The 11,904-nt window shown below is 35.4% G+C and overlaps 2 protein-coding genes across 5 annotated transcripts; both read left to right on the top strand.

Moving 5' to 3' along the window:
- The first annotated feature begins 211 nt into the window (after window positions 1–211).
- Window positions 212–1,386, top strand: LOC135728660 (cytochrome b-c1 complex subunit 10-like). Its single transcript, XM_065246545.2, has 3 exons — window positions 212–496; window positions 782–934; window positions 1,167–1,386. The coding sequence occupies exons 1-2, from the start codon at window positions 441–443 to the stop codon at window positions 900–902; spliced, it is 177 nt and encodes a 58-aa protein (XP_065102617.1). The 5' UTR covers window positions 212–440; the 3' UTR covers window positions 903–934; window positions 1,167–1,386.
- A 507-nt stretch (window positions 1,387–1,893) lies between these two features.
- On the top strand, window positions 1,894–11,564 carry mbd3b (methyl-CpG binding domain protein 3b). 4 transcript variants are annotated; one of them, XM_065246540.1, is made up of 8 exons: window positions 1,894–2,022; window positions 3,742–3,810; window positions 5,462–5,621; window positions 6,264–6,401; window positions 6,494–6,584; window positions 7,161–7,338; window positions 9,790–9,942; window positions 10,107–11,563. In XM_065246540.1, the coding sequence occupies exons 1-7, from the start codon at window positions 2,009–2,011 to the stop codon at window positions 9,935–9,937; spliced, it is 798 nt and encodes a 265-aa protein (XP_065102612.1). In that variant the 5' UTR covers window positions 1,894–2,008; the 3' UTR covers window positions 9,938–9,942; window positions 10,107–11,563. The 4 variants fall into 4 exon arrangements, with proteins under 4 accessions (XP_065102612.1, XP_065102614.1, XP_065102613.1 ...); XM_065246541.2 differs by having other exon boundaries at window positions 1,952–2,022; window positions 3,745–3,810; window positions 10,107–11,564; XM_065246539.1 differs by having other exon boundaries at window positions 1,965–2,022; window positions 3,721–3,810; window positions 10,107–11,564.
- Window positions 11,565–11,904: the final 340 nt, after the last annotated feature.

Below are 11,904 nucleotides of genomic sequence, written 5' to 3'. Positions count from 1 at the left end.
TGCAGTGAGGCGCTACTGATCCAATCACTTGGGTTCTGGCAAGATGGGTTACAGCTACGGCCTAAATCTCGCGAGATGTTTAGTTTAGTGTTAGGTTTGGGGTAGGCTTAAAACAGCTCTCATCATGCGAGATTTTGGACGTTGTTCTATCCCTTCTAGCCACAACCAATCGCTTGATCAAAGTGTAATCATACACCACACCTTTGTAATCCTAATTCTATTAATTATGCATCACTAGCTATACATTGTTTATTAAATTAGATGATAAAAATAGACGTAGTTTATGTTTAGACATCAGAATTCTCTTTATATCTGTTTCATAAAATGTGCAGTCTGCCGAGTTCTCGAATTTTCTATCAGGCTAATAACGGGCAGCCTGGGGTCCTTTCGCTGTGGGTCAACTTGTTTAATCAGAACAGAAAGGTGAACTTGAAGACAACATGCAAAAGTTAATAAAACTGATTGGACCCAAATATGTCTCCATTGCCAGAGCGTGGTAAGCAGATTTATCGTTTATTTACCAAACAACTATGTACAATAAACTTTAAGCACTTCTGTTTAATGGCAAACTAGCTACGTAAAACGTATTTGCATTTAATGATGTGATGAGTCAAGATTAATTTTGTTCAATACATTTTGGGGTTTTATGCACGTGTTGCAGGGTCTTAAACCTCTGCAGTGCTGTTTTTAATAAAACTACCGTTGCGTTTTCTGTCAATATGTAACTGCATGTGTGACAACCTGTCAATCGCATACTCTTTGTGTTTGTTTTCTTAAAAAGGGTACCCACGATTGTCGGTTGGGGTACAGTTGGTGGAGTGGGCGTTGTCTACTTCACAGACTGGCGGCTCATTTTGGATTATGTCCCCTATATCAGAGGCAAATTCAAGAATGACGACTAGCAGTCCAACTCTGTGTCATGGATTTATGATTGGTTTGTGTGTTGTGTTTTCCAACTAGCACACGAATGTTAGTGTTGTTCTTTGACTAGCCACCAGACGGCGCTGGCGATACGAAATGCAACCACAAAGATTGCCTGTAACTTTAAGACATAATGCACTGATATATGGTTAAATAATAATTAAAAATGTTTCGTGTCATTTGTTGTTTGTATGTAAAACATCTGTAAACAAAGCTGCTAATGTGTTGCCTGTTTGTTTGTACAGGACTGACACCTGGACCTTGCTGTCTCACAGCTTGGCACACCACTCAGTTCACCTGCATTAAATATTAAAGTGTTATTTTTGTTTATTATCTAATATTTCCCGATGCATATGTTATAAAATGTAAAAGTACATTTAAATGCGGTAACAGTTAGACGTGTCAGATTGATACTGGTATTTGTATTCTATTCCTAATAAATGTTAAAATCATGTTTTCAGCTAATCTAGTATCTGTGTTTATTGAAACCAACTTTTAATGTGAGATTTGAGGGGACAACCTTATGTAAAACGGTAAGTTCTTAACACGTCTCACGCTTTCTACAGCCCGTAACCATGGTAACCACAGTTTCCGCCAAAATGCCATGGTTACTGATGGTATTACGTTTAAAAGTATTATACACCATTTTAAATAAATGAAAAACGTGAAAAAGACAGTTTAACCCTATTTCTTTTTTTACAATAGCTTAACTTGTGAATAATTGTAGTAGCTTTAGTCTTTTGATAAACTGATAACCATGGTACATTTTACTACACGAACAAAGCTTTTTAATTCACAAAAGGCAGTCAGCAACACGCCATAAACTAACAACCTGTATAGGTGAACCCCGATACAGATACATAACCTTATTTTAAAATAAATAGCAAAATGGGATTTTTGAAGACAACGGTGCATTGTACTATCATGTGGTTACCAGACTACCGCAGGGCTTTGTCTCGTTAAGTCAACCCTAATCGGGCATAATGTCTTTCATTTGTCTCATTGAAGGGGGAGGGGAGTGAAAGTATAGAGGAAGAGAGGGGGATTTAACATTCACAAAAAAGGCGACACCAACAGAGAATGCGCGATGGAGAAAAACGAGTAAGTATAACCGATTTAATACCGCGAACGTGTCGATTTGCAAACGCGAATCGCACGTGCATTTACCGTCGCGATGTTTTTCGCGCTAAACAATCGCTTTTGGTCATTTCAGTAGCGTAGCCTCATCTTTGCCGGGGTTACTGGTCTCGCGCTTTGCGCAGTGCTTTCAAACGGCGGTGGTTTGGGAAAATGCTATATAAACCACATGCTAATACAATAGAGTATGTAATAGCTTCTTTATAACAAAATTACCTTTGCGGCGACAGATATGCACGAATAAAGTGCTGTCGTGGGCAGCAATAATTCTTAGCTAAAAATGACAATGGGCAGATTTCGCTAAATCTATAACCGGTTTTTACGTCCCCCAGCACCAGGTGCCATATACATCTGTTTTTCTCCCGCTATGAATGCTTAGTTTTAACGCAGCGTTCATGTGGGTCGCGTGGTTTGCGATACCTATGAATCTTTCATTCTGCCATCTAAAAGATCTGTTACGTCAAGTATGTTTTCATTTTTACCTGAGTGTATTTGTTTACACTCGCGATCTATCAGCACTCCTCAAGTAAAGTCACATATTCGCGATAATGTGGTAATACAATTACAAGGTTGGCTGTAACAACAATGTACGCGCAGGCATTGTTACACGAGTGCCATTTTAGGGTATTTCTTTTGGACCGTGTATTATGCATGCATGCTGCATAAGTGAAGCCTATTTTCCGGGCGGATGAATCCTTCATTGAGCAGAAGAGCCGTGAGTGATAAGGCTGCGTTACGGCGGAACGATTCTGAAAGTGACACAAAAGCAACACTTAATTCAATAAACAGCGTGCATTGATGTAGATAAACCCACTGCAGACACTATATCGCCGTATATTATGAAATAAACGTAAGTAATCATAAAATCAGTGGATGCTCGGTCTTTAGACAACATGGGGAGCAAAAAGTGGGAGTGATCGGCTCGAATTGTCTGCCGGGTGAAAGCCATGTGTGTTATGTTACTGTAGGTATTGAGTACAGAGGGGGGTTGTCATGTAAAAGTAGGCCCATATGTATTCTTTTGAGCATTTTAAGGGGCGCATGTTAATCGCATTGAAACGAAAGAGCGAATCGTTTTAACGAATTTGGTTCGTTTGAACAGTTCGTTTTAATGAACCGGTTAAAAACGATTCGCCAATCGTTCCAAAGTAACCCCAGGTATTCCTGCGCGACATTTTTCGTAGCTTATTATTTGTAGTTTAATGACAATGTGATTATTATGTAAATATCTCTTTTTATAAAATTATAAATTATACTGATCTCTGCAAACACACTGCATACTGATAAGAAAAAGTATAAATTGAATGCACTGCAAGTTGCTTTTGATAAGAGCGTCTGAAATGCATAAATTATATATATATATATATATATATATATATATATATATATATATATATATATATATATATATATATATATATATATATATATATATGCAGAAAATTGTATTATTTGTACTTCAACAAAGGTACTAAACAAGTTCTTTTACAGTCGAGTTTGTTTGCTTAGAATGAATCATTTCAAAGAACCAGATCAAAAGAAAGATTCATTTGAACATGGCTAATCAAGGCCATCAGATGTGAAAGCGATTGCGGTTAAGATAGACTGACTTGTGGTCAAAACCTACTTTCATGGACCCCTGTGTGATCATGTCATAAATAGACATGACTGTTCTCTTTTTAGCAGAGGTGAGGAAGAAGAGGAAGAGCAGAGGCGAGAGAGGGGGGAGGCTGGTCGTTTGTATAGCTTATGGTATCAAACTATTTAATCAATTCAAAAACATCTGTTACATGTTTGCACGCCTCAACAAGCTTGAAGACTCATCGACTAAAACCAAAAGTTTGTCCAGATTTGTGCATGAGTTTCAAACAAGCACGAAATTCTCATGGTGTCATCATACAGAATACTCAGTGAACTCATCATCGCATCACACTTGTGTCTGTTAACTCTTTATGTTCATTTTAATCTTCTGGAACTGAGTCAGTTTTTGACAGATGTACTGCTCCATTTGTGAAAAAAAATCTCAGACTTATGTCATGTACGACAATTACACACTTATATCCAGACAAACAATATTACCATTGTCTCAATCTGCAGATACATAGTCAGACTTAGTGTATCAAATGCACACACTTGGCAAAACAGGTGGACAACAACACAAGGTTGTAAGGGCACGTCTAAAAACGACATGTTTTTATACATATACATAGTGACAACTTCATAATGTATGTTTTTAGAAAGTTGATTTACTTTTAATCTGTAAGTAGCACAAAAAATCTTTATTGTACTTTAAATACACAGACCTTTCCCAGGATAGGTAGATGTTACGATCCTACACTGCAAAAAATGATTGTCTTACTTGGTATTTTTGACTTGTTTTTAGTACACACTGCAAAAAATGATTTTCAAGATAAAAAATTCTTAGTATTTTTGTCTTGTTTTCATCAAAGATATCAAAAAATTCCTAAATTAAGATGCTTTTTCTTGATGAGCAAAATGACCCAAGAAAATAAGTCTAGTTTTAGGACAAAAATATCAAACTAAAGTGATTTTGTACATAAAACAAGCAAAAAAATCTATTTTTAAAATTTTTGGGCTAAAAACTCGACTTATCTTCTTGGGTCGTTTTGCTCATCAAGAAAAAGCATCTGAATTTAAGAATTTTTTCATATTTTAACTGAAAACAAGACAAAAATACTAAGAACATTTATTTTTGAAAATAATTTTTTGCCCATTAAAATTCTCAAATTCATATGCATTTTCTTGATTAGCAAAATGACCTAAGAAAAAGGTCTAGTTTTTACACAAAAAATATACAATTTAAGTGAATTTGTGCTAAAACAAGCAAAAATATCGGCCAATGGGGTGAGAAAAAAAATCTTGAAAAGAGTTAACTTTAAAAAAAAAAACACTTAATTCAAGAAAAATTTTCTCACCCCATTGGCAGATATTTTTGCTTGTTTTTAGCACAATTTGTATATATTTTGTCTATAAACTAGACCTTTCTTGGGTCATTTTGCTTATCAAGAAAATTATTCTTGATTTAAGAATTTTTAGATATTTTTACTGAAAACAAGACAAAATTACTAAGAAAGTCTTTTTTTTGCAGTTTACTGACTTAATCAATAATAATGTTCTGCAATAATAATGTTCAGTTTAAAAAAACACAATTAATGCATTTATGTATTCAAGATTTCTATTACTCACAGTGTTCGTTTTGTAAATACATTGTCATTTTGTCATCAAAATTATTCCTCGGTTAGGCTAAAGTAACAAGTTGTCATTGCATGGCATCGTGTGTGTATATCTGTGTGCGACTAAGTTGCCGCCATGCCAAATTTGGATCTAGATGGGTTTATCAAATCTCTTAGATGTGTCCTATTTTCCGACCCTCCCTCCACAGCCCCACTGGGAAGAAGTTCCGGAGCAAGCCACAATTGGCCCGTTACCTTGGCAACTCCATGGATCTCAGCTCCTTTGATTTCCGCACGGGCAAGATGCTCATGAGCAAACTTAATAAAAACAGACAGAGGCCCCGATATGACAACAACAGCCAGTCTAAGGTGAGAGGACATCATCATTTGTGACACAGCTAAAATCATTTTTTGGAATGTACTTTTTTACATAAAATCCTACATAATGTAAAGATCATTCTGTGAAAATATAACCTTGATATTTTTAATATTGACTGAGTAAGATCATGTCAAAGATGACCTAAGAAAATAAGTCTGTTTTTTTGGACAAAAAACATACAATTTCAAGCTTTAAACAAGCAAAAAATCTGCCAATGGGTTAAGACATTTTTTCTTGAATATTTCAATTAAGTGTTTTAGAAAAAAGTTCAAGATTTAGTTTCTTTCCCCATTTGAAGATTTTTTTTTAAAAGCACAAATTCACTAAAATTGTTTTTTTTTTTTGTCTAAAACCAGACTTATTTTCTTAGGTAATTTTGATCATCAAGAAAATACATCTTAATTTAAGTATTTTTAGATATTTGTACTGAAAACAAGACAAAAATACTAAGTAAGAAATCTTTTTTTTTGCAGTAGGGCAAATTCTTGCTAGTTTTAGGACAGCTACACTGGCCAAGCCAGTCTACCTGCAACAATAACCAGTTTAACTAGTTTGTTAAGTATTTGACCTGCACTGCCCATTGCAGATGTTTTTTCAGCCAGGTAATTTGTTTCTTTGTGCGTCTTGAACAGGGCAAACCCGACCTGAACACATCTCTCCCAGTACGACAGACTGCCTCCATCTTCAAACAGCCAGTCACAAAAGTTACCAACCACCCTAGTAATAAAGTCAAGACAGACCCACAGAAGGCCATTGACCAACCCAGACAGGTATTTTATTATATATATTTTTGTTAATAATTATTTGGCCAAAATTATGAGTTTGTTATAGTGACACAATGCTAATATTATTTAATGGACAGCTTTTCTGGGAGAAGAAATTGAGTGGCCTCAATGCCTTTGATATAGCAGAAGAGCTGGTGAAAACAATGGACCTCCCGAAAGGTTTACAAGGTATTGATGGATGAGTTAAAATGCTTTCAGATGTGCTTCATGTTATACAAAGACGGTGTACGAAACATGATGTGAAAATCTAAATAAGCCAAGATAAACACGAAATTGTAAAAGTACACAGGCAGCGCTGGATCAAAAGCAAGAGACAAACACAGAATTTGAAACAGATGAGCCTAATCATGGCATAAAACATCAAACTAGATACCTTCAAAATACAAAATAAAAGTTTGAGTCAACACAGAAAAGTGTTACAAGTATAGATGACTTAAAGCATAAATGTGACCCAGTATGTGAAAACACTATTAACCTTGCTTGCCTACAAGTGGGCGGGGTTTCAGCCCCGACAGCGGACATGCCCCCACCGCTTGATAGCAGAGAATGTTGTCTATTTTTCTGAGATTTTGATAACTTTTCAAATTTGTTTGGGTGGGTAATTATACATTTTTCTAATCAGAACACCTCACTTTACAGGGACTTTAAGTAGGGTTGTGTTAAAGATAGAAATCAAACTTTTCATTGCATGATTACACCAATAATAAATTAATTTAATTGCATATTTAACATTTGTCATTGAAGGGGTTGGCCCTGGGTGTACAGATAAGACTTTGTTGTCGGCTATTGCCAGCGCTCTTCACACCAGTGCTGCTCCCATCACGGGCCAACTGTCAGCAGCTGTGGAGAAGAACCCGGGTGTTTGGCTTAACACGGCTCAACCTCTCTGTAAAGCCTTCATTGTCACAGATGAAGACATCAGGTATTTACCATTATAAATCGCTCATCTTTATGTCACAGTAAATGGCTTTTTGTATAATAATATTTCATTTCAAAAGAATGTCACATGAAATACATCATTCATACAGTATTTGAATGTATGCTTTGGCAGACGCTTTTATCCAAAGTGACTAAGGCTATATCCACACGAAGCCGGTGCATTCCCTATCCGATCATTTTTTTTGCTTGCTCTAAAAAAATAATCCGTAAACACAAAACCACTGAAACCGACTGAAAGCGGTGTAGTATATATGCCGGACCAGTATGGGGCGCTGTAATTCTGCCACGGATATACACTATACACGGAGAAGAAGACTTTGAGCATGCGCATAACCAACGTATGGTGTTGTCCATTATCGCTTGTTGGTCACCACAATTGCATAGAAGCAATATATTTGGCTGTAATAAAGCTAGTAGGCTTTAGTAGCTTCTGTAGCACGAACACAATCACGTAGGCTGCCGTTATTGTTGTTGCTGTTACGTGTGACGCTTCCGACACGTGATGTGATGACGTTTTCGCTTCACAAAATATACGGATTGGCGGTACAGACGAAACCGCAAGGGTGTCGGTTTCAGATTTATCCACTTTAGGACCCGGTTTCAAAAAATAGCGGATTCAGTCTCCCAAAACGCCGGATCCGTGTGGATGAAACGCCAATACGATAACAAATTTATACGTATACAGTGATACGCGTCTCCGTGTGGACAGCCCCTAAAAGTGCATTCAATCATCAATGATATTTGATATAACAAGACGAAGCATTCCTATTACTTTGAATAAGAGGCAATGCAATGCTCAATATGGCCTCTCGGGCGACAAAAGCCAAACTGTGGCTGGTTGCATAAACTTAGCCGGTAAGTACACCGCAAAAAAATGTCTTTCTTACATAGTATTTTTGTCTTGTTTTCAGTACAAATATCTAAAAATTCTTAAATCAATATGTTTTTTCTTGATGAGCAAAATGACCTAAGAAAATAAGTCTAGTTTTTAGACAAAATGTATCAAATTTAAGGGAATTTGTGGATAAAACAAGCAAAAAATTGCCATGGGGTAAGCACATTTTTCTTGAATAGGTGTTTAAGAAAAAAGGTTCAAGATTTTTTGCTTACACCATTGGCAGATTTTTTTGCTTGTTTAATCCACAAATTCATAAAAAGGAACAGTATGTAAGAACTTAATATAAATTCATCATAAAATGGCCCTGATATGTCACTAGACATTAAGAAATCATTTTCATTTCAAATACTTTTATCACTCACAACAGTGGTCTGGCCAGGATATTGTCATTTAAAAAGTGGAGTTTGCAGCTCTCAACTGATGTTTATGTTGTTATTTTGTGTATTGGCCACCAGTTGTGTGATTGCAGTACTAGTTTTAGCCACAAGTTTTGTGATTGCAATACCAGTTTTGGCCACAATCCTACATACTGTTTCTTTAAATGTGATCTTTTTTTTATCTTAAAACTAGACTTATTTTCTTAGGTTATTTGGCTCATCAAGAAAATGCATCTTGACAAAAAACAAGACAAAAATACTTACTAAGAAAGTCATTTTTTGCAGTGTATTTATGTAACATCCTTTACACAGTTATGATCAGATAACTGTTGAAGATTAAGATAGTAACTTTTAAGAAGAAGTTTATGCAACCGGTCAGTGTATGCATGCGCAGAAGCTAAAACAATTGTGAAAATGCAATTTAAGCTTAAGAAACAAAAGTTATGGTACAGTTGATGTCAAGTTTAATTGTTGGCCAGAATTGTTGTTTAATTTTGATAGTAGCATATGATTTTAGAGATATCTGTCTTTCCCCATTTAAGTAGATAGGACTTTAATCTTGCATGACTGAAATAACTTGCCCGGAGGTGTTGCAAACATGGCTGTCTAGTGGCGGGACTTTGATTTAATCTATCATTTTTTTTATTAGTATATACAGTACTGTCCAAAAGTCTTGGGCCACCACCACCAGACTTGTTGTTTTAGAAGTTTAAATGCCCATCCATATTTATTTTTCAATCCATTTTATTAAGATACAAACAAAAAATACAGGAAATATGTACAAAAAAAAAATATTTTCTGGACTAAATTTCTTCTTTAGGCATCGTCGGTGTTTAGTGTGACCTCTCTTAGCACTAAACACATCTTGTTTATTAAGCATTTTTAAGCAGAATGAAGTAAAAAGACAAATTTCTCTAAAGTTAGAAATTAGGATTTAATTTTATTTAGGTTTAAGAGATCCTGCACTTTCCTCCTATTGCTCAAGTGGAAGGGGAGTTAACCCTAAAAACTTCACACATCAGATTTTTATACAGTTTAAAATACTATATACACATTTCCTGTATTTTCTGGATGCATTCTATTAAAGAGACTGAGAAACACTGTTGATGGTATGTAATGGATTTTTATAAATAATAAGTTGGTTTTCTGCATGTCACAGGAAACAAGAGGAGCTGGTGTACAACGTTCGAAAGCGTCTGGAAGAAGCTTTAATGGCCGACATGTTGGCTCACGTGGAAGAATCATCCAGCGATGGAGAGACACTTAAGAAGGAGGGAAACTGCAATGAAGACAAACAGGAAGCATAGCAAAAGTACAAGCAAGATATTCTAGAAAATAATAATTTTTGCCTTCGGATTTATAAAGATTTTTATTATTATATATTAAGTATAAGTATAATATATTATATATTAAGACAACTAGCTTCAGTCCTGTTGTGTGCACTTGGCTTATTCACTTTGTCATGTGTTTTCACAGGGCATCAGAATATGTCTGAATTACCTGAACTTGAGTTCCCCAACACAGTCACACATCTACCGACAGACGCTCCTCCGATCAGCGCCTCACGTTACCATGAAACCCATCGCCAAGCTTAGCTAAATCTTCATTTGCGCCCACCAGTTGGGATCTTACAGAGACTTTTGGATTGGATTTCAGGCATGATGCTTTTACTTTATTTTATTTTTTAACTTTGTATATTTTATAAAAGAACAAAGTGTTGGAAAAGACGTAGTTACTAATCGCAGATGGGACGAACTGCATCGAGTGCTTTCCAAAATGTTTCCGGAGGGTATAGTTGGATTTGATATGGAGATCAAGTCAAAAATACAATGCTTCGGTTGTAGTGGGTGCTAAAAATATATCACAGCGCTGATATAAACTATTTGTGTACGGTCGTCTCTGAGATTGAAATAGACCTTTCTGATATCCAAAGTTCCTCCAAAGACATTTTGGTCTTATGTATTGACTTTCGCTATTAGTATTATTTTCACATACCTGACTCTTGTTTCTAAATAATAACATAAGAAGGAAAATCAGTATTATGAAATGTAATACAGATTCAAGTGTTTATGATGTTGTTTAAAGAGATAGTTCACCCAAAAATTTAAATTCTTCATCATTTACTCATCCTCATGTTATTTTAAACCAATATGAGTTTCTTTATTCTGGTGACAAATAAAATACACAAAAAATATATTTAGATAAATGATGGTAAGCACACTTACCATCTATGATCAGAATATATTTCTTTGTGTTTAACAGAATAAAGAAACTTATACAGGTTTAAAACAAACATGAGGATGAGTAACAGGATATTTATTTTTTGGTGAACTACCCCCTAAGGGAACAATGAGAAGTTAATAGTTACAAAGGGTGTTAATGGAGCAGAGATGGCCAAACCCAACTCGTTTTTTATTATTTTAAACTCATCTGGTGCTTGTAAAACTGCCTGATTTTTCTTTATAAGCTATTCATACTTGACACTGAATTGCATTTTCCTATTTGATATTGAAATGTAAATGGTGATTCGTTTAACGTAATGCGCGATTCATGCGAAGTGATGTGCAAACATCATCCTGTGATTTAGCATAAAAACCAAACACGTAATCGGGTGGAAATTATGACTTTTAAAAAGATCTATTCCACGTTTTGTTCATAGCCCACATCAGCATGACAACTGCCAAGTTTACTTCTGCATTTCTCAGAATAAAGTGTTCATGTGTGTTGAATCTCTATTTTGATCTTTTTATTTGACTTTAGTATCTACCTTATATTCAGGTAGCTCTTTGATCAAACAGAATATTGAATGATCTTTCTTGTAAAATCAAAAGCATTCGTATGATCCTTTGAATGTAGAAACATGAATTTCTTCTATGTTAAATTTGTATCATTCTATTTTTTCATTTGATATGTTTCTATAATTTGTTTTCTGTTAATGTGCCGACAAGTTTGAAAATACATCCAGATGTTCAATTTCGTGTGCATTTGCTTATTTTATTGGCAGAAATGCATTCTCGTTGATATTGTACACAGTTTTTCTGGTCTTGCTGTGAAGTGTTGCAAAACAGTTTCACGTTGTTTTAATTCCTCGCTTGCTATGGAGTGCCCATGAAGATTAACCGTTAACCTGCCATACAGTTATAATGCCTCCATCTCTAACAGAGCAAAGGGCAGAGGGACAGTCACACTCTGTCACACACAGAAAAAGTAAGAGAAGAGAGCTGTGGTTATATTAAAGTTTGCGGTCTGAGAAAACGCAAATATACTTGGCCTG

The sequence above is a fragment of the Paramisgurnus dabryanus genome, chromosome 24 (assembly GCF_030506205.2).
Source record: "Paramisgurnus dabryanus chromosome 24, PD_genome_1.1, whole genome shotgun sequence".
NCBI lineage: Eukaryota > Metazoa > Chordata > Actinopteri > Cypriniformes > Cobitidae > Paramisgurnus > Paramisgurnus dabryanus.
Note: the sequence above shows the minus strand (reverse complement) of the source record. Positions and strands in the feature narration are given on the sequence as shown.